This window comes from Chinchilla lanigera, unplaced genomic scaffold, assembly GCF_000276665.1.
Source record: "Chinchilla lanigera isolate Chin_1 unplaced genomic scaffold, ChiLan1.0 scaffold00007, whole genome shotgun sequence".
Classification (NCBI taxonomy): Eukaryota; Metazoa; Chordata; class Mammalia; order Rodentia; family Chinchillidae; genus Chinchilla; species Chinchilla lanigera.
Window position 1 is genome coordinate 28,591,736 of NW_004955408.1, and position 23,621 is coordinate 28,615,356.

Below are 23,621 nucleotides of genomic sequence, written 5' to 3' on the forward strand. Positions count from 1 at the left end.
AAAAAAAAAAAAAAAGACCATCTATTCCAGTTTCCTGTAGGGTTTTTATCTTGAGTGGGTGTTAAGACTTTGTCAAATGCTTTTTGTGTATCTATTGAGGTGATTATGTGGTTTTTGTCCTTGGCTTTGTTGATATGATACATTGAATTTATTGATTTGCATTTGTTAAACCATCTCTGCATCCCTGGGATGAATCCTACTTGGTCATAGTGTATGACATTCTTGAAGATTTGCTGCATTCTTTTTGCCAGTGTCTTACTGAGGATGTTTACATCTGTGTTCATTAGGGAGACTGGCCTGTAGTTCTCTTTTTTGGTTGAATCTTTCTCCTGTTTTAGCATCATTATAGTACTTACTTCCAGGAATGACTTTGGGAGTTGTTGTAGTCAGGGTTTACAAGGGAAATAATACAGGACACATAATTTATAGAATTATTGTATAATAGTCACTCAAAGAGTCATATACAAAAAGAGTGCAGAAAATTTGTCCACACACTGACAAACAAAAGAATCCAGCTAAGGGCCTGGATCCCGCAGCAGTGTCCTTCATGAGTCCAGTTAAAGACCTAGAGCCCATCACAATGCCCCCCACAAGTCCAACTGGAGGCCAAGAGCCCAAGACAATGTCTCATGCATGTCTGTTTCGGGAATTTGCACTGGGAAGACCCAAAGTTTAGTGGTGGAAGCTAGAAATTCTGTGCCAGCAGGATGAAGGATCTGTGCTTGCAGGCTGAGAGCTCTGCAGTGGAGCTAGGAAGCAACACTCAAAGTAAGAACCAGAGCTCCCGCAAAAGGTACCTCAGCCATTCTTAGCAACAACAAGATCCCAAGCTCCTTCAGTGATGAGAACAGCCAAGTTCATATCAGGAAAACCAGCATGACAAGATCCTCCAGGAGAACCAACAACACCCAGGAGAACCAACAGCTCCCAACAGCTTCTAAACTTCTCAAGTTGACACAATCAATTAACCACTACAGGAGGATTGTTTCCATTTCAGTTTCATTAAAGTGTATGAAGAGTAGTGCCATTATATCTTCTCAAAATTTCTTGTAGAATTAGCAGTGAATCCATCAGGACCTTGGCTTTTCTTTTTTCTTAAGTTTTTAATTACATCTTCAATTTCATTGAGTGTTACTGGGTTATTTAGTATTTTTTATATCTACTTGATTCAGCTTTGGTAATTCACATATATCTAGGAATCTATCCATTAATTCTGTGTTTTCTTTCTTATTAGAATGAGTTGATATTGATGATTTTCTGCATTTATGCAGGATCCATTGTGATTTCACCCTTTTCATTCCTGATTGCATGGATTTGAGTCTTCTTTTTTTAAATAAAGATGGCTAAGGGTTTGTCTATTTTATTTAATCTTTCAAAAACCAATTTGACTCATGACTCTTTGTATTGTTTTCTTAGTCTCAATTGCTTTACTTTCTGCTCTGAGCTTTATAATTTCCACCCTCAAACACACTTTGGGTTTAACTTGCTCTTATTTTTCTGAAAGCTTGAGCCTCACCATTAGGTTATTTATTTGAGCTCATTCTGTTTTTCTGATGTGATTATTCACCACTATAAATTTTCCTCATAAGACTGATTTCATTGCATCCCGTAAGTTCTGGTATGTCATATTGGCATTATCATTTAATTGTAGAAACTGTCTAATTTCTTCTTTAATTTCATCTGTGACCCATTGTTTGTTCAAGGGTGCTTTTCTTAATTTCCATGTGTTTATGCAGTTTTTTTAGTTTCTTTTGCCATTGATTTCCAATTTCATGGCACTATGATGGTAATATTCATGGGGATAATTTCATTTCCTTTCCATTTACTTAAGCACATTCTGTGAGCCAGTATGTGATCTACTTTGGAGAAAGTCCCATGTGCAACTGAGAAGAATGTGTATTCTTTGTTGTGGGGTAGGACATTCTGTAGGTAGCTACTAAGTCTGTTTTCTAAGGATCTGTTTCAACTCTGATATTTCTTTGATGATTTTTTTGTCTAGTTGACCTGTTTGTGACAGTGGGGTATTGAGGTCCTCCATTACAACTGTATTAGTGCTTATTTGATTTTTCATATCCTTTAAGGTTTGTTTTATATAGTTGGGTGCACTGGTATTTAATGCATATATATTTATGATTCTTATCTTTTTCTCTTGCATTTTTCCCTTAATAAGTGTGTAGTGACCTTTTTTGACTGTGTTGATTAGTCATGGCTTGAAATCCACTGTCTGCAAATAGAATAGCTACCCCTGCCTTTTGGGGGGTTCCTATCAAATGGATTATTGCTTTCCCTCCCTTGACTTTCAGTCTATGCATTTCTTTTTGAGTTAAGTGTGTTTCTTTCATGTGGTATATTATTGGATTTTGTTTCTTGATCCATCCTACCAATGTTTCTTTTGATGGGTGAGTTGATATCATTTACATTGATGGTTATAACTAATATATATTGGTTTATCCTTATCATACTATTTTCCTATTCTTGGTTCCCTTTCTTTCCCTTCTCTTTAATTGCTTTCCTTGCCTGCTGGATTCATTCTATTAGACTTCATGGAATTGTTGTCTTCATTGTCTTTTTCTAGAATATCCTTCGGAACTCTTTGGTGTGCTTTTGGTGATCATGAATTTCTTCAGGTGTTCTTTATCATGGAAGTATCTTATTTCTCCTTCAATGCGGAAAGATAATTTTGTGGCATATATCAGTCTGTGTTGGCAGCTGTTTTTGCTTAGGTCTTGGAATACTTCACTCCGTGTTCTCCTTGACTTAAGGATTTGTGTTGAAAAGTCTGCTTTGATTCTGATGGGCTTTCCTTTATAGGTAATTTTTTTTCTCTGACAGCTTACAATATTCTGTTCTTGTGTTGAATTTCTGGAATCTTGATTATTGTATGTTTTGGTGTGGGTTTTTTTCTGCCCATGGCTAATTAGAATTCTGTATGCCTGACTTTTCTGTATGTCATATTCTTTTTCCATGCTTGAGCAGTTTTCTGCTATTACTTCTCTGAACAGGTTTTTTATGTCCTTTGCACTATCTTCTAATTTTTGATTGATTCCAATTAATCTTGTTTTTTGGGGGGTACCAGAAATGAAAATCAGGACCTCCCACTTGCCAGCAAGTGCTGTACCACTCAGCTATATCCTCAGCCCCATATTCCAATTAATCTTATGGGTTTTTTTTTCTTTGCATCATCAAGCAGCTGTTGGATTGATTTTTTGTGGTCCTTTGCTATTTTTAAGAAGTCTTTATTTTGATGAGTAAACACAAGTCTATTTTTTAGATCTGATATTCTGTCTTCACATTGGTTGATTCTGCTCCATATACTTTTAATAGAATTTTTCATCTCCTGGCAGTCTGTTTGAGTCTGTTTTATGAAACCCAGTTCTTCCCTATGTTGGGCATTCATAGTTTCCATCACTTCCTAAACTACTCTTATTTTTTCTCTGCATGTACTCTAAATTCATTAACCATATCCTTCATTATGGTTATCCTTAGTCATCTGTGAAATCATTTCCAATTTTTTTTTTGTAAGGAGCCCTTCATCTTCTTTATTACTTCTGCTACCACCCTTTCAGAAAGTTCAGCTGGGTAGCTTTGATTTCTTTCACCTGTCCCCTGGGAGGTCTGAGGTCTGGAGGTCTGGGGTCTTCTTGTTTCCTTATTTTTTCATTTTCTATTTTTTAAAATTTGTTTTCTGCATTATTACTTGTAAATTGCTTGTAGTAGGTAGCTTTATTACTAGTATCAAAACCTCTTCAGGAAATGACTGTTTTTCAGAGATGTATTCTAGGTGTAGCTGGCTTTCGGCTTTTGAGTCTGTCCCAACATCTTGCCTCTTCAATTTATTAGGGATGAGAGGTTGTTGCCTCTTTGGCCTAGCACCCAATTATTTAGCACTGGACTATGGTACTTGTATGACCCCCAGACCATCTCGGTATTGGCATACAAGGAAGAACAACTGATCACAACTATGTCACCCTGGCTAAAGTAGTAGAAGCAGTAAAAACAGCATCAACAACAACAAAAAAAACCCAGCATCAAGCACAGACTAGAAAATGATAGACTGTGGTAATTGTTATATCACTGCCTTTAACCACTGGAACAGTATTTATAGGTATATATCAAAATCTAAAACAAATCAGAAAATTATATACAGTAAATATCTACTCAGCAGAGTAATTTTACCTTTCAGGGAAAACTTTTTTTCTTTTTTTTTTTTTTTGTCTTTTTTTGAGACAGGGTCTCGCTATGCCGTTCAGGCTGGCCTTGAGCTCACTTTGTAGCCCAGGGTGATCTTGAACTTGCAACAGTCCTGCCTCAGCCTCCCAAGTGCTGGGATTACAGGCGTGCACCACCATGCCTGGCTCGTCAGGGCAAAAATATAAAAGAGAAAAGAAGAAAAATAGGAAAAAGAAGAAAAAGAGATTGAAAGTAAGGCTGAAGGACAAAGGAAAATTACCCAAGCTTCAGGAAACTAGTGAAGAAGATAAGAGGGAAAGAATGAAGGAAAAGAACAAAAACCAAAAAAATGAAAAACTGTTCAGATTCATTAAAAAAAATCAAGACAAAAAAAGAGATTTCTCTGCTATTTCAAACTTTTAGTTATCTTCTGGAGTATACAGTTTTGTGGTATGTCCAATTCAAGGCTTGTCTCTGCTGTCACTGATAGGCAAAGGAGGCAGAGCCCAGATCCATACTGGATGATCCCAGCAAGCCTGCAGTAGGATTAAGCATGGTGCTGATTCTGGTGTTTTCAACTCCACAGAAGTTCAGGCCAATCCTGGCCACTGGTTGTGGTGTTTGGGCTTGAATTTTTCAGCCTACAACACCCTGGATGTCTCGTGCTGACCTTACCTCAGCTCCCTGACCCTGGATGTCTCTCACAGTTGTCCCTCACCCAGTCATTGTGGGATTTCAACACTGGGAGCCCTGAGATGAAGCCAGCCCATAGCTGCTCTCAGCTCCAGGTTCAGTTGGTCCCTCCCTAAGTTGGCATCTGGTGAAGCACCCCCTCCAGTGGACACAGTAGTCACTTAGACTGGAGTCATGAGCTGTTGTATTCCACAGCATACACAGCTCCATTCCGTTTGGGCATTTTTCACTGGAAGCCTTTGGAATCACTTACCCTCACAGTGTCTCTGTAGATTTATTTCTCCTCGCATGCTGGGAGACAGGGAGAATGTACAGCTTGTACCCTCTTTTCTCTGCATTGTAGTCTGTCTCTTCACTGTCTCTGTTGGCTCCAGTTTTCCCTTCAGAACCTTCCTGGGTCCCAGGGATCCCCCTCTCTTTGTTTCTTCCCCAAATTGTTATTTTCCAGCGTCTGGATTCTGAATCTGGGAGAGGTTGATTTGTTACTGCTTATTGCTCCACCATCTTCCCACGAGTCATAGCATTTGGGGGGCGGGCAGGCTTTTTAGGAGGTGGGTCAGAGAAACAGTGGGCTTGTGGCTTGCTCTTCTCTGTGACCTACTGACATGTTCTCTGTGACCTGCTGAAATGTCCCACAGGGGTCTGCTGGTGAACTGCTAATATGTCCTCTGTGATCTTGTTCCTCTAAACCAGATGATGGATTCAGGTGTAATCTGAATGCACAGATGCATCTGGGGAGGCACAGAACCAACAAAGCAGTCCCAGGAACTACTAACTGCTCCCATCAATTTGGAGTACTTTGAAAAACCAGAACTGACGAAATCTAGACCAAATTGCAAGCTAGAACACTGACCAAATTCAGAGGCAAAACTCTGGGCAAATTCTCAGCCATGCGAGACCAGATGGCTTTTTACCTTTACTGGTAGGTGATGGCCATCTTTGTCTCCTCTGATTGTTTTTGGCTTGAGGTCTGCTGTGCCTGAAAATAACCTACTCTTGGCTTTGTTTTGAGCTCTTGATTGCATGGATTGTCATTTCGTACCCTTTCACCTTCAGTCTGTGAGCTTCTTTTTGGAAGCAGTGTGTCTCCTGTAGGCAATATATGGTTGCATTTTGTTTTTGACCTAGTCTGCCAGTCTGTGTATTTTCATTAGGGATCAAGTTAAGATCACTGACATCAAGAGCTCCTATTGTAAGGTGTTTACCAAATCCTGTCATTGCATTATTATTCCAGTGCTGATTCTTTTATTTTTGTTTCCTTTTATTTAACTACTTCCTAAGTTAGATGTATACATTCCTTTTGGCTCTTTGGTGATATTGGTACTGTCTTCAATTTTGGCTTAGTGTTTGTGAATTTCTTTAGGATTTATTTGTCATGAAAATCTTTACTTCTTAAAAGATACCTTTGCAGGATATATTAATCTGGGATGAAATTTGTTTTATTTTGGAGTTTGAAAAACTTAACTCTGATCTGTTCTGGGCATTAAGTTGATGTTGAGAAATCTACTGTTATTCAGATCAGGTTGCTTTTATAAGTTAATGTTTTTCATTAACAGGTTTTATGACATTAAATTCATGCAAATTTCTCAAGGTTGGATTATGATATGTTGTGGAACTTTTTTTATATTTTTATACTCATAGCAGTTTGGGGTTCTGTAGCCTCATTTACCTCGAAATTGAATTCTGCCCCTACGTTTGGAAAATGTTTTGCTATGATTTCATTCTTACCATACAAAAACTTTGAGAAAGCTTGGTACATTTGGGGTTCTTTAGTGGTTTGTTTTTTTTTTGATTGTATGAGGAGGAGGAGGAAGAGGCAGACTGGAGTACAGAGCTTTTTGTGAAGGACTTTGTGAACCTTACTAAGGCATTTGACCTTTGTCCTGTAGGTCATGTAGATCTGTTGATAGGTTTTAAATAGGAGAGAAATGATGTTGCATTTTAGCAGCTATTGATGGGAGATTTAAGTTTATACCTTCAGTGGGCTTTCAGCTATTTAACGTTCAGTTCAGCTAGCCAGTGAGGGTCATCAGAGGACTCATGATCAGTGAGGGTCATCATTTCCTACAAATGAGGCACAGGTTTTACTAAACAGTTCCTATTCCAGGTAAGGTACATGCAACTTCTCACTTGATTCATCCAGTATCTTGTGCCCTGGTTTGGTGCTGTTCACAGTGGTGACTATCATATCTATTAATGAAACAGCATGGCAGGAGCAGTGGCTTATGCCTATAATAGCAGGTCCTTAAGCAGGAAAATCACAAGACATAACACAGCCTAGTGCAATTTAGCAAGACCACAAAACAAAAATAAAAATAATAGAAGGGATAGGGATGTAACTCACCATTCCTTGAGTCCATTCACAGTACCACAAGAGAGAAAGTGACAGTGAGAGACAGAGACAGAGAGAGAGAGCATGATGGCTATAGTAACAACAGTAGCATTCAAGCCTCAAGACCCTAATGTACCAATGGTGGTATTACCCAACCAGATGAGAAGATATCTAGAAACTACAGCAATATTGTCCCAGGTTCATGGTACATATTTTGATTATAGCACCTTTGGCTGGCGTCATTAAGCTTTGTGAATGTCCTGATCAATTTGCCAAGGGATAGGAGCAGAGATAGGTTTTCCATTTGTTAATCTAGGTGGGGTTCAGGCTAACACCGTTGGTTTTATTGTATTTTCTTCTGAGTCTCTTTTTAAGCTAATTACATATTGAATGAAGTTGTACATCCCTAGGCCCTAAGAGGGAAGGGAGACCGATCTTGATTTGAATGTCTGTATCTCTGCTACTTATCTGTATAATCTTTAGGTAAATAACCTCACCCCTTTAAACTCTAGTTTCACCTCTGTATAATGGAAATGATAATTCCTACCTTGCAGGGTTATTATGAAAAGGTAAGCTACGTGAAAGCAATTAACATGTTCCCAGCACAGAGATCCTCTTGTTTAGCTTCTGTTGTAGTTATCTTGTATATTTGCTTTTCAAGCAAAGGTTGCTTTCTATTTTGTGAAGGTTGAAGTATCCCCTACTACCTCCATCCTTAGACCAGAAAAAAAAAAAATTCCCGCTATGTTCCCGGTATATACATCAAGCCTTTGGATAATTTAAGAATTTAAGAAGGTAAAAAAAATCACGGCTTTAACACTAACAAAATGTTGAACAAAGTGTGTAAACTAATGGGTTATGTTATAAAAGATGTGTAAATTTTAGTGAAATGGAAAGGTAAAATAATGCTCATTTTTAATAACAAAAACTTACTCTTCTTAGCTAAAGTTGTAACGCCCTTCTTTAATTCTTTTCTTCTCATAACCTTTCAACAGGACTTCATCGACTTGACTAGAGAAACCAGACCGAGGGCGAAGGACCGCAGTGGGTTCTCTGTGATTGACCTGACAAGAAGTGAGGAAGAGAATACACCTATTGATACTCTCGATTTGACTTTGGAATCTGTCGTTCCCACTCAGAAGGAACCAGCCTGTCTTCAGACATGTTCCAGCCTGTCCAGCAAAGAGGTGATGGAAGCCCGAGGGAACAGAAGCTCTTGGCCTGTGGCACGAAGAATCATTAACAGTGAGCCTGTGGATCTGGATCTGTTGGAAGAAATTCCTTTTGAAGATCCTCAAGCCCCTGCATCTGTCAGTCAGGACTGTGTTTATCCAGAAGAGCCAAATTGTAGCTCAGCTACATTCCAAGGTGACCTCAGCTTCTTGACAAGCACACAGCTATCTTCAAATGTTAGCTCCCTTTCCCCAGCAAGCAATAATGGCAACAGCAATCAAAGGGCCCCCTTGCTGTGCCCGCGGCAAGATGAGCCATGCCCACGACAAACCTTGCCATGCTCACTGCGAGCCCTGCCATCCCCGCAGAGAGCCTCTCCGTGTCCACCACGAGCCTCCTCGTGCCCACCGCGAGCCTTGTCATGCCCATCACAAGCCACTCAGTGCCAGCTACCAGCTTTGCCTCACCCACCTCAAGAAGTGCCGTGCCCTCCTCAAAATGTGCCATGCACTCAGCACAATATCCCTGTCCTATCTCAAGACTCATCATGGCATCCTCATTGCTCACTGAGCCCACCTCAAGGCTCTCTGAGCCTACCTCAAGATGTACCAGGCCCACCTCAAAACCTGTTGTATCTACAAGATGTGGCATACCAGCAAGATATACAGTCACTGCGAGATGTGTCGTGGTCACTGGGAGAGGTACCACGGCGACTGGAAAATATACCACAGTTACCTGGCAACATAGCACAGTCTCCAGGCAATATGTCACAGTTACCCAGAGGTGTTCTACTTTTGCCAGATGTTCTACAGTCACGTGAAGACGTGCTACGCTCATCAAGAGACCTGCCATGTTCACCAGGAGACTTGCCTCGCTTACCACAAGACAGACCTGACCCTCCCCAGAATAACATACAGAATTGTGACAGTCCTATGGATATCTCAGCTCCATCCTCTACAAGTTGCTCCCCCAGCCCACCATCTTCACGGTCTGATGCTTCCTTAGAGAAAGTTCCTTGGCTTTCTGTCACAGAAACATCAGTCAGAAAAGAGATGTCATTGTCAGAGCCTGCCTGTGCCAGGTCTGTCCAGGTACAAGCACAAACACTGCAAGGCAGGCTGTACAACAGACCCTGCCTGCATAGAATGAAGTACTTTTTGCGACCTCCAGTCCACCACCTCTTCTTCCAGACACTAATCCCAGATAAAGATGCACGAGAGGTGAGCTAACTTACCTACCCCTAGGAGTTACATGTCTTGTCTGTAGGCTTTAGATGAAGATACCTATGACTCAAGTTCTTGTACGAAAGGACAAGCCAAGTGAAAATGATATTTTTTATCTTTTTCTCACTTGTGGAGAGACCATTCAATTTAAGGTCATATCTGAGTTTAAATTTCAGCTCCATCCTTAAAATTCAGCACTGTGCACTTTGCCTTTGTGAGCATTAGCCTTCCTGCCTGTAAAGTGGACACTCATCAGGCCCCTAAAAGCACTGATACATAGAAAGTGCTTGTTTGTGTTTGGTTCATCATAGGCCATTATCAAATTCCTGTCTTCAGTTCCTGTGCCTTTCTTTCTCTTCCCAACAACTTTATTACACTCCCATATAACAGAGAGAATTAACACTCTTGTCACTTCAGTGCCTCCAGAATGATAACTCTGAATTTGTGGTAGAAATTTAATTTAAGATTTTAATGGGAATGTTACTTTCCTTTGGTCTTAATTGATCTATCAGAACTAAACTAGATGTGTGAGGGAAAAACCTTGCGTCCTAGTCTGACAGGATGAAGCCTTTCTTTGTTTGGCTGGTTTGTTATCTGCAACCCCAGCTCCAGCATTAAAAAGAGTGGCTTGAAGTAGTTCAGGAAGTTAGAAGTTGGAGTAGTCAGTGCTTAGCCTAGCAAATGCCCAGAGTTTACATTTACATATGGTCCTTCCAAGTGATACCTGGCCACTAGCTCATTCTCCTTTTTTGCTGTGGATTGCCTTAGGTTGGTGAAGCATCTGTCCATTTTCAGGAGTACCCTTAGAAGCTAGGTGTGGTGGTGCACACCTTTAATCCCAGAACTTGGGAGGCTGAGGCAGGAGGATCACTGCAAGTTCCATGCCAGCCAAGACTACATAGTGAGTTCTAGACCAGCTTGAACTATACAGCAAAACCCTGTCTCAAAAAAACAAGTACCCTTAAGTGACTTGTGGGCATGTTTCCATAGTCAAGGATGCAGTTCTTTGACAGTGTCTCCCTTCTGTGTGCACTTGGCTTAGATTATGAGTTGGCAATTTGGCTAGTAGACAAAGTAGATTTTAATTCCTCATCTTTTTTTTTTTTTTTTTTTTTTTTTGCCTTTTTAAAGACCTCAAACATCTAGACTATTTCTAGAAATTTTTTTGACACTCTTCTGATTTCTTTTAGGCTTTCAATAAATACCTCTTCACTAAACCATTTTCTTTTTTTTTGGCGGGGGCTACTGGGAATCGAACTCAGACCTTGTGCTTGCCAGGTAGGCACTTGTGCCACTGAGCTATATCCCCGGCTCCACTAAACCATTTTCTTAGAACTTCTTTAATTAGTTTCCACAACTGCCACTTACCCACCACTGGCCTTCTTTCTTCTAAGTCTCTTTGTTAACTCTAGCATAAGAACCACAAAGTCTATATCATAGATGTGTTAGTCAGCCTTTTATCGCTGTGACAAAATACCTGAGGAAAACAGCTGAAGGGAGGAAAGATTTATTTTGGCTCATGGTTTCAGAGGTTTCAGTCTGTGGTCCAATGGCTCCATTACTTTGGGCTGTGGTAAGACAGAACATCATGGTCCGAGGGAATGGCAGAGGAAAGCTGCTCACCTGACTGTAGCCAGAAAGCAGAGAGAAAGGAAGACAGCCAGAGAGGAAGGACTGTCTCCAAGGTTGTGCTCCCATGATTCCCTCCCTTCAGCTAGACCCCACTTCCTAGTTCCATCACCTCCTAACTGCCATCAAGTCATAGTCTCATCAGTGAATTAATCCATTCATGAAGTCAGAGCCTTTATAATCCAGTCACTTGTCAGAAGCCCACTAAGAGCCAAGCCTTTAACACAGTGAGCCTAGGGGCCGGGGATATAGCTCAGCAGCACAGGTGCCTACCTGGCAAGCACGGGGTCCTGAGTTCAATTCCCAGTACCAAAAAAAAACGCACAGTGAGCCTTGATAGAGGACATTTTGTATCCCAACCATAGCTATACAGTTGTTTGACTTAAAGGTAAATGCATAAAACATATAGTGGCCTCTCTATATAAATATTTATTTTAGAGCTGTCAGTGTAGTTTGATAATAGAGTACTTGCCTAGCATGCATGAGGCCTTGGGTTCAACCCCCACCACTCAAAAAAAAAAAAGTGTTGCCTTTAGGGATGGGGGAACCAAAACAGTTTCTAAGTATTTTTGTTTGTAGATTTCTCTATTTGTAGACCAAAAGAATTAATAATAGCTTCAAGATTATGGAGTGCACCACACACATGTAAAGCCAGTCATCCAAGTAAGATTTTTGTTCATCTCTTGCCTTCTATCACTCATCTCATTACATGCCTTATACAGTGATCTCTCACCAGTGAGCTCATGGGGAACCTGTAAGTGACTGGAGATATAAGAAAAGCCAAATGGTCTTCTCTGCTCCAGAAGATTTTCTGGAAGGGCAATTCAAGTCATTACCAATTTATCCTATTAACATATAATAGAGTAAAATTTTTGTTCAGTTAGCCCTTTTAAAATCAATAGTACTTACTAATAATAGTGCTTATTATAAAATATTTTATTTGGACTGAAAATTAATAGCAAAATAGAATAATGCTAATCCATTGCTTACTTGTATACAATTCTGTTATTTATTTACTTTGCTGAAATCTTGACCAAGAATGATTGGAGTCAATAAATGTGTGCTAAGGGCTGGGGATTTAGCTCAGCGGCAAAGCACCTGCCTGGCAAGCGCAAGGTCGTGAGTTCAGTTCCCGGTACCAGAGCAGGGGGGGGGAAAAATATGTGTGCTATATTTTGCTGGAGGGAAAAAACATTTTAAAATATAAAGAGATAGGTGTGGTGCCACACGCCTATAATCCCAGCACTCGGGAGGCTGAGGCAGGAGGATTGCCATGTGTTTGAAGCCAGCTTAAACTACATAATGAGACCCTGTCTCTCAAAAAACCAAAAAATAAATAAACAAATGTAATATATACTAATATATAAAGACTAAGACTGAGGCAAGAGGATAACAAGCTAACCTGGACAACTTAGCAAGACCCTGTCTCAAAATGAAATAAAAAGGGCTGGGTATGTAATTCAGTGGTAGAGTGCTTGCCTACCAGGTGTGAGGACCTGGGTTCAATTCCCAGTACCACAAAACTTTTGTACCTTTTTTTCATCACTCATAGTGCTCTCAGACAGCATTTATTATGGTGAACATTTTCCTTCCCAGTTGCCTTTTATGCATAACCATTTGAGTTTTTTAATTGGGATTTTTAGCGTGTATCTGTGTACTGTACATATATATATTGTATATTATATTTATGTTTTATTTGTAGAGTTTGTTTATTCGTTTGCTTGCTTTTATGTTGAGTGCTAGGGATCAAACTCAGAGCCAGAACCTCACTCATACCAGATTAAAGCTCTACTGCTGAGCCATATATAATGTATAAAGTTGTTTTTATTCTTTTGGAAAGCAGGGGTTAAGAAGGTAGTTCTGAAGTTATTCCATCTATGTTTGAAATCAACTTCTGCCATGCTATTTGTTGCATGACAAATTCTTACCTTCTAAATCTCAGTTTTTCTATAAAACAGGAATAATAACACATATTTATTAGTGTTGTAGTTTGTTCTTCTAGTTATAAAACTAATAAGCACCTATTCTGGAAAAATAGAAAAATACAAAAGAACTTATACAGGAAGAATCACCCTACTTCCATAAGCAAATAATAAAAAACTACTTTTTACAACCCCCCCAGTCTATATTTATATTTTCTGTGGGGAAAAGCAACTTAATATTTATTGATGTCTCAAAAGAACAAGAAGTCAGGATTTGTCTCCCAACAACAAAGCATTTAAATCTTCTTTCTTATCTCTCTATTTCAGTGTCTGATACAGCATCACAACTGTCCAAAATCTCTTATCACCTTCACTCTATAATAACTTATACTGGCTCTTGATTCTGTCTCTGCTCTTTGTATTTCCTTTCCATGCTGTATTTTAATATAGATCAAGTCAGATTATATGTAGAATTTAGAATTCTTATCCTTTAATTTTATGTAAGGTTAGAGCCAGGCATGGTGGCACACACCTGTAATCCAAGCACTCGGGTGGCTGTGAGGCAGGAGCATCCCAGTGAGTTCAAGGCCAGCCTGAACTACACAGGGAGACCTTGCCTCAAAAAAATAACCCAGGCATGGTGGCGCATGCCTGTAATCTCAGCACTTGGGAGGCTGAGGCAGGTGTATCGTTGTGAGTTCAAGACCAACCTGGGCTACAAAGTGAGTTCAAGGCCAGCCTGAACTGCATAGCGAGACCCTGTCTCAAAAAGGTAAAAAATAAATAATTAAATAAATAAATAAATAAATGCAAGCTTACAAAATTTTATGTTAAGTTTTCCCTCATGTCGTTAATTACTTTTAGATAAGGCTTTCTTTTCTCTCCTTTTTAAAGTTATGTTCTTGGAAAACTTTACTGTCTTCAATCTATTTCAGAAACTCTTGTTTTATATACTATAGAAATCCACCCTAATTTTTTTTTCTCATCTCTACAGAGCAAGGCTCAAAAATTGGAACCCATACCTCATCGAAGACTAAGAATGGTGACAAACACTATTGAAGAAAACTTTCCCCTGGGGACTGTGCAGTTTTTGATGGACTTTGTGTCACCCCAGCATTATCCACCCAGAGAAATTGTAGCTCACATCATCCAGAAAATCCTGCTCAGTGACTCTGAAACAGTGGATGTCCTCAAGGATGCCTACATGCTTCTCATGAAAATTCAACAGTATGAACCATAACACTTTGGCAAAGTCTCCAGGGAAACCTGGGCTCTTGGCCCAGTTTTCTCTTGCCTATGCTTTATTCAACTAACCATTAAGGAGGGTTCTTAATGCACTAGCGTTATTTGAATTGCAAGTGTTGGAAAATTCAATCAAAACTGGTTTTAACAACTGATAAGGCCAGGGATCTAGTTCAGCAGCAGAGCGCCTGCCTGGCAAGTGTAAGGTCCTGAGTTCAACTGCCGGTTTAAAAAAAAAACAGCTAGTAAAAGAGAATTTAATGGCTTGTGCTACTAGAGACTAAGGAATAAGGTGTGACTTGATTCTGTGTTCATAATGGTTACCAGGACCTGTTTTCTGTCTCTGCTTTGGTTTTATTTTCAGCCACTTCCTGGTAGTCCTCAGGCTCAGGCTTTTATAAAACTTCCAGTGGGAGAATTCACTTATAGCCAGACAAGAGTTCTCCAGTTTGAGTCTTGTGGGGTTTCATTGGCCTAACATGAGATGTGACCCACCTTTGAACCAATCACTATGAACTGAGGGGTAGAATATCATGATTAATTTAAAATCTCATGCTTCATCCTAGTAGGTAAAGCTAGTTGGCTAAGAGCACTGGAAAGTTGGTTTCTTCAAGACAGTGCTTCCTGGCCGGGCATGGTGGCACATGCCTGTAGTCCCAGTACTTGGGAGGCTGAGGCAGGAGCATCATCGCGAGTTCAAGACCAGCCTGGGCTACAAAGTGAGCTTAAGGCCAGCCTGAACTGCGTAGTGAGACCCTGTCTCAAAAAGACAAAAAAAAAAAAAAAAAAAAAGTCCTTCCTAAAAGGGGAGTTCTACCATGTTTATATCTACATACCTTGGATACCAAGGGGTAGGCCAGAGCCCTGGAGATAAGAAGAGGCTTTTTTCTTCTGTCATCTTCTACATCCCACCCCTTTTTCCACGAAATTCTCCAGAATTCTAATTGATGTCTCTTAACTTTCAGGCTGCATCCAGCCAATGCCAAGACAGTGGAGTGGGACTGGAAACTGCTCACCTATGTCATGGAGGAAGAGGTAACAGAAGGGTCATGAAGGTGGATCTTTTGCAGGGGAAGTTTTAAATACAAAGAAAAGTGATAGGAAATCTGTTAGTTAAGTCTACTATTATTCCCTCTGTACACCCCTGCCAAAAAATTACTATTAAAATGTGTACCGCCTTCTGATACAAACATGAATATGTGCATTTTCCCTCACCTTCTTGAGAGCCCATTAAAAATACTAGTAAATAAATGGAGAAAGTTATAAATATGTGGCTATGAAAATAAAGAGAACAGTAGATGTCACTGCTGATCAAAAAAATTACAAGAGTGGTGATTGTTGAAGCCTGACAGAAACCATAGGCAGAAATACATGTGGAAAGGCTGCAGCCACGGAGGGAAGAACGCTCGCCTTTCGAACTCCTTCAGACTGGGATTTGGGACTCAGGAATGTGGTGTGTATGGTAAAAGATAACAGTCAGATATGAGCTGTGATTGGTTATCTGTTAAAAATATTGGCGCAGTCAGCCTCTTAATTCTTGAGCACAGAAAGATCACTAGCCAAGTTGTATGCCCTTTAGGCAAAAAGCCAAAAGATTATTGTGTAAAGAAATTAAATAAACCATCTATCATAAAAATAGCTCACGTATAGCTGGTACCCCAGAAAAAAATGTTCTGTGTTCTGAACTTCAGAGACCCCAGAGCCTACTTGCCAGCTTTCTGTCTGCTCACCCTAAAGCAATTAGATAGAACACATGATTTTCAACCTAGAATTCTGTGCCCAGCCAAACTATGAATTAAGTAGGAAGGCAAATAAAGACGTTTCCAGATACACATCAGCTTGAAAACATATCCCCACACTGCTTCTTAGGAAGTCACCCTTTGGTGTCTATCTAAGGAATGAGGGTATGAGTCCAGGGAACAGTAGGGCAAGTCTACAGTACTATTGACTAGAAGTCCCAAAGTTACAATGAAGAGCAGACTTAGGGAGCAGTTGGTCCCAACTGGAGTGAAATTACAGAGGACTGTAAGGAATATTCAGAGACACATCAGCACAATGACACACTAGGGAGCTCCCGTCCCTTGTCCAGTGGAGACAGTTAACAATATATGGACCAACAGGGCATGGTGGCACACGCCTGTAATCCTAGCACTCCGGAGGCTGAGGCAGGAAGATGACTGCGAGTTTGAGGCCACCCTGAACTATACAGGGAGACCCTGTCTCAAAAAAATAAAATAAAATAAAAAAATATAGAGATATGTAGAGATAGGTAGGTAGGTCGGTAGATGGATAGGTAGATAGATAGGTAGATAGATAGATAGATAGATAGATAGATAGATAGATAGATCGATCGATCGATCTCACAATACCTTTGTGAGAACTCTAAAGATCAGGGTAACTGCAGTGACTATACCAGCACATAACCAAGCAACAAGAAAGTAACTAAGCCCGTAGCCAATCAGGAGGTGGTGCCTGTAGATGATAGAAACAGTTATTTCTGGAAGAAAAGAAGTGTAAGGGTTTGGCATAAGTGAGTGAAATCGTTATGTAGCACAGAAGATCGAATAAATCATGTCATTATGGTTATTGATCTAGCAGCTCAGTAGAGTCATTAAAGAACCAGTTTCCCTCTGATCTGATAGCCCCAGTTTTGCGGTGGTTTGGGGGATTTTTGTTTTTTGTTTTTTGAGACAGGGTCTCACTATCAGTCCAGGCTGGCCATGAGCTCACTTTGCAGCCAGGGCTACCCTCAAACTTCCAGCAATCTTCTTGCCTCAGCCTCCTGCGTACTAGTATTATATGCGTACACTCCAGTTTTGTGTTTATCCTGAGGTTGATAAAGGCCAGTGAGTTGGAGAAACTAACTTCCCATGATTGTTAAAATCAAAAACTCTGTAATCCCAGAGACTCTAGTAGACCTCCAACTATACCTTAGCTGTTATGAAAGTCTAATTATCAGTAGATTCCTAGATCTTTTGAATAAGTAAATTGTTTTTAATTCCTAGAGGGAAAAGCAGTTCTGGGTCTTTACAGAAGATTCCTTTAGCAGCTGCCCTATTTTTCCAGTTTTGCAATGACCCCAAATACAATACCTGCTTTCTCCCAGAAGCCTCTCTTTAGGGAACAAACTTATAGACTCATGACCTTCTCTTGGACTTTGTGGTGTGGTGTGGTTTGTTTTTTGCAGTACTAAGGATTAATTCCAGGGCCTCATGCATGCTAAGCAAGTACTCTACCACAGAGCTACATCTCCAGCCCTTGTTTAGGTTTTATTTTTATAAAGGGTTCACTCAGTTGCCCAAGCTGGCCTTGAACTTGCAATCCTTCTGCCTCAGTCTCCAAAGTAGCTGGTATTACAGGGGTGTCCCACTGCACCCAAAAGACTTTGGGGTTATGACAGCCAGAGACTGAAATGAAAAACTAATTTCTCATTCTTGCTCCCAAAGGGTCAGACTCTGCCTGGGCGAGTCCTTTTTCTGCGTTACGTAGTGCAGACCCTGGAAGATGACTTCCAGCACACCCTGAGGAGACAGCGGCACCACCTGCAGCAATCCATTGCGAACACTGTGCTGTCCTGTGACAAGCAGCCCCACAATGTCAGGTAACCAGCCGAGGCCTGGGAAGGCAAGGGCTGTAGGCAGGCGATTGCTGAGGGACAAAGAGTATCGGGTGTATGAGAAGTAGACCTTGTAATTGTGATAATTATTTAACTATAGACAATCAGAAAGAAACGTTCTCTGCACCAACAATATGGCAAGCACCATAGCTCAAATGATTTTTCTGTCGAGACCATCTGACTACCACTGGCCTGACTAGTTCTATATTCTCCAAACAACCTTGTGAGTTCCAGAGGGAACCTTCACATGTAAAACATTTCCATTTTATAAATCTCAATTTATTTCCTGTTGAGCGTGGTGGTACACATTGGTAATCCCAGCACTGGGGAGGCTGAGACAGAAGGATCACTGTGAATTCAAAGCCAACCTGAATTACACAGTGAGACCCTGTCTCAAAAAAAAAAATTATTTTCATTCCACTGTGAACTTCATATTAATCTCATCTGTCACTGCTAGTTTCTAAAAAGTAGTAAGTATGATAATGGGTTGTGTAACTGACATTAAGGTTCAGTAGGTGGCAAGCATATGTTTTGTTTGTTTGGTTGGTTGGTTTACTTTTCCATAGAATCAGTACCACAGCTCCTAGAAGCTTTGGCATGTGAAACTACTGTATGCTGGGAAGATAAAGATCCCAGGCTGGAACGTTCCTACTAGAAATTCATCCCTTGTTTTTTTGGAAACTGATCACACTAGAAGAGTATACCAATATCCCTATTTTTCAGAGTAGCCTTGAAATTATTCCACTCATACTTGCATTTCCATGTGGTCCTACATATTTGTTGAGAATAGTTTTCACGGGACAATGTTGGGTACTGACTGTTGTAATTACTCCAAGCCAGGTGTGATGATGCACACCTATAATCCCAGCACACCAGGAGGCTGAGGTGGGAAGATCACAGATTCAAGCCCAGCCTGATCGATTTAGTGACTTATGCCTTGTCTCAACAAAAGCGGGTGGGGTTGTAGCTGTGTGTGAAGGCCCTGGGTTCCATTCCCAGTTCTACAAAAGAAAAAACTAATAAAAAAGGAGGGAGTTTCATTACTGTTTCGGTATTAATCCACCTACACACACCTGTCCATCTCTATGTGGCATTTTATGCAAAGTTTAAATGTTAGTAATTGTGAGGAAAGAAAATCGTATATAAAAGTATATGGACTCCACAAAGAGCTTAGTTATGGAGACCACTATGAAGCTCTTAGGAGTCTGTCCCAGGCCTAGGTGACTTGCTTTAAGAGTGGTGGCTGGCGTGCAGTAAGTGAACCTCTCCACTGCAACGGTCACAGTAGAGGCCTGTGACACAGTGATTGACCTATGACACAGTGATACCTTGGAGGGCAAGATAAAGGCACAGCTGAGGACTCCTGGCTATTTCTCCAGTTTGTACGATACAGACTGCAAATGCAGCCATTTGGGTCCTGCTGTAAATGTCAGCCCTAGAGATAGAACATTTCTCCTAATTGGCAAAATTTACTGTTCGGAGAAGTCTTTGATCTAAACTTCCCAAGGTCCTGCTCAGTTCCCACCATACCTCATTATTCCATTCCTTTGTTTGGAAACCCAATAAATGCAAGTGCTCCGGAGAACTCAAGGTCTTAGCTCCCAGGCAGTTCTGACCTTCCTGGATTCCCTCAAAACAATATTCCATTGTCTCTTTTAGTTAAGCCTTTGCTGTAACTCATTCTAGGAGGTTGAGGGGCCTGATGAGTCCCCAGTAGCTTAGGACAGTGATGGTTAACCTTAGAGCTTTCAGTGATAACAAGCAGCCATCTGTGGCACACGTGCCGTAGGTTTGCCACACTGGCTTGGGAGAATATAGTTGAATTTTAAAGTGAAAACAAGTTAAGTAATGAGAGCAGTTCTGTCTCCCATCATACTCTGTGAGAGTAGGCTGTGGAATGAGTAGGACTTGCAAATGTGAGCCTACTGCTCTCATAGTTGCTTTCATTCCTCCCTCTATGGGATCAATTATATGGATTGATTCCTGGGTATAAAAATAGGTATTTTAGGGTGATGGTTTTTTGAGACAGAGTCTCTGTACATCCCAGGCTAGCCTTGAACTCTTTAGGAGAATATTTATAGACTTGAAATCCCAGTCAGATCTTCTGTTTTGTTTTTAAATGATGAAAAATAATTTACTTGTTCCAGCTGAGGTACATTCTCCAGCTGGACAGGGTCTCTCTTTATCACCTAATTGCTTGGGCTGGGCTCAAACTTGTGTTCCTCCTGCCTCAGCCTCCCAGGGTGCTGAAATTATGGATGTGTGTCACCATGTCCAATTTAAATAAGCTCTTTGATTCATTAAGACATGCATATTAGAGTGATGTGGTGATTGCGTGGGTGTATGCATATATTTATGTAAACTCATCAGGTAAAACCTGTACAGCTTATTCTAGGTAAATTACATTTCAAACAGGAGTTTTGGTGGGGGAGAAAGAGAGGAGAGTGTGTCTCTCCTTATTACTCTTAAAGGATTTTCTTTCTTTTATTTTCAACTATGCACATTGTCAAAATTTAAGAAAAACATAGGTTTCTAGGTCCTCTTAACCTGCATTTCCCCATCCCAATTCTTTTGCTGTTTACCTCCATATGTGTTTATTTTTCATTTATTGGCCACTGTAAGTTACTGACTTCCCACAAGAATGATGAGACAGAACTCCCCCCAGTTTTTCCAGTCTTTATACCATTAATGTTGTTATATCATAATTTTGTTGAAATTGTGCTCAGTGTTTCTGTTACTGTGGTATGACTGTGTGTGCTAGTCAGAGGTTAGCAGTGTGCTATGATGATTTGTCCTTTTATTCATGTCTGTTGCTTTCCTAGAGTTAAAATTTGTCTTATTTTTATTTTCTTTTTGTGTGTGTGCATATCAGAAGTCAACCCCAAATTCTCTGCTAGTTGGTCTCAATCTCCCTTTAAGGTGTTTGTTCACACTGGGTAGTCTTAGCAATTACTTCATCTTGAAGATCTGAGTTGGAACATTTTGACCCCTTCAATCAGGACTGGTGACTTCTTTGCCAGTACTCATTATAAACTTGAGTGTTCCCTTTGCCTTTTTCCAGCATTGGATCTCTCTGTCCTATACCTTTTCTTTCTTGGTTTATTGCTTTGTTTCATTGTTGTTTGGTTGGTTGGGTTGTTTTTGTTTTGAGACAGGGTCTTGCTATGTTACTAAGGCTGGTCTTTATTTTTTGTTTTTATTTTTTTTTTTTTTTGGTTTTTCTCCGGTACCGGGAACTGAACTCATGACCTTGCGCTTGCCAGGCAGGCGCTTTTGCCACTGAGCTAAATCCCCAGCCCCCTAAGGCTGGTCTTTAACTCTTAGGTTCAAATGATCTCCTGGTCCAGCTTACTCTTTGTTTTGATGAATCAGGCTTTAATAAGTTTCTAAGAATATTATGTAGGAAGTAAAATTTTTAAAATCTTGAATATATGAATTTTTTCCCAGATATGGATTAATAACTAACCTGACTGCAGATATTTAGTGATTGTTAACTACGTTGATACTTAGTTTAGAAATAACTTTTTCTAGCCAGGTGTGGTGGCTCATGCCTGTAATCCCAGCACTTGGGAGGCTGAGGCAGGGGATTGCTGTGAGTTCAAGACCACCTTGAACTACACAGTAAGACCCTTTGCAAAAAAAAAAAAAAACAAAACATTTTCTGCAAAACTTTAAAGAAAGTCTTCATTGTCTTCCAGCTTCCAAATTTGTTATTAAGGCGTCATAAGCTATTTTGATTACTGATGTTTTATATGTTCTGGTTTTTTCCTCTGGAAGTTTATAAAATCCTCATTTTGTTCTAAACGCTTGTTGTAGGTCTATATTTACCCTTTGTGTTCAGCATTATTGGGGCCATTTCAATCTAGATAAATAATCTTCATTTCTAGAAAATAGCGCTCCTCGTTTTTGATACGTTTCTAATTTTCAAGAGCTCTTTAATTTTTTCTCCACATATTCCTTCTTAAAATCAACAAATAGTATACCATCTTCCAAAAATACAAAAAAAAAAATTATTTTCTTCTTCCCTGGAGTCATGCCATCTCATATCTTTGGTAATGCTAATGATAGATTTCTGGTTTTATTTATTCTCTGATTCTCTCCATAATACCCATTTTCTCCAAGTTGTCTTTCTTGTGGGGGAGGAGCTTGGTGTTGGCTGTCTGATCTCTGACTTTAATGTTAGGCACTTTCCTTGGTCTGCTGAGCCTTGGTAGGTGAGCCTTGAAAGGTGAGAGACTCAAAAGATGATGAAAGCTCTGAGGACGTAGGAGGACTTGTCATTTCTGCATTTTCCTATCGGTGGAACTAGTTTCCCATTTCTTAGAAAATCTCATGTCATTGTCTTCAGATATTCCCTCTTGGACTGGTTGGGTTTTCCAGAGAAGACTTTCAGTCTCCTACACAAAAGATAAAAGACCAGGATGCCAGGGACTTGGAAGAGAAGGGTGAGAAGATGACCTGGATCTCTGCATTCTGCTTGCATGTGTTCATTTAGTGTCCCTGTTTGCTTTGGTGCCTTTGTCTCCACACTGCATCCGATGTCCCAGACCAGAGACCCTCTGTCTTTACCTCTCCACAAAGGTAACCTGTAGTCCATTGAGTTGGAAAGGGATCTAGGAGTCTAAATTTTTTAAAACAGCTTTCCAGCTGTCCTACTTAAACTGATCACCCTCTGTGCTCACGTTGACAGCACATATACTAAAACTTATCCCCTTTCACCCTTTCATCAGAGAAACTGTACACTATTTGAAGAGCTTATTGAAGATCTTTTCTTTCTTTCTTCCCTCCCTCTGTTTTATAACTAGAATTAAATAGGATTATTCTTCTCTACTGCTAGCCTAAGATTCAGCTTTATCCATTCTGCTAAATCAACTACAAGTTATCCCTTTGCCAAAGCTACAGACTAGGAGTAAACGTTATCCTTAAAACATGACACATTTGACTCATTTGCTTAGGTAATGGTCACCTTCAGTCAGCATCTGTTCGCCTGTCCCGATATCAAAGAGTCGGACTTTGACAGTTACCACATTCCACATATCCAGCCCCCACCTCCCGTTTTTCACTTGCCTTCACTGGCAGTAATCATCCTGAATGTTGATTATTTCATTTCTTTCCTCTGTATGCAGTTATACAGCATATATGTGTGTTTCTATAAAGTATATATTATTTTAGTTCCTTTTGGCTTTATATTAAAAGCTATTATGCTGTATTTAGTCAATTGAGACTTTTATTTTTCACTTGATATTTTATAATACTAAGATTTGGCCGTATTATTGCTTGTCACTGTAACTTACTCATTTTGACTGCTATGCAATATTAATTTTTTTTTTTTTTTTGGTACCGGGAATCAAACTCAGGACCTTGCACTTGTGAAGCAGGCACTTGTGCCACTGAGCTATATCTCCGGCCCTGCAATATTTTTTTTTTTTTATTTTGGAGAATAAAAGACGGATAACATAATAATAGGGGGGATTTAGCAAATTACAGACAAAATGGTAGGAAATTATCAATGGTTATCGTTTTACGTATTATTATCTACAAAACAATCTCTCAGGAAAACAAATAGACAAATAATAGTGAGTTAGAGACAAAAGAGGTAGGAGATTATCAAGAGTTGTTGT

General features: G+C 40.0%; 1 protein-coding gene across 2 annotated transcripts in view; it reads left to right on the forward strand.

Annotated features, from left to right (window-relative positions):
• Positions 1–23,621, forward strand: part of Simc1 (SUMO-interacting motifs containing 1) — a 68,049-nt gene that overhangs the window by 29,364 nt on the left and 15,064 nt on the right. For both annotated transcript variants that reach the window (XM_005376371.2, XM_005376372.2), the window contains exons 2-5: positions 8,191–9,588; positions 14,137–14,369; positions 15,350–15,419; positions 17,831–17,985. In XM_005376371.2, coding sequence (XP_005376428.1) covers positions 8,191–9,588; positions 14,137–14,369; positions 15,350–15,419; positions 17,831–17,985 — 1,856 coding nt within the window. The remainder of the gene's footprint in view (positions 1–8,190; positions 9,589–14,136; positions 14,370–15,349; positions 15,420–17,830; positions 17,986–23,621) is intronic.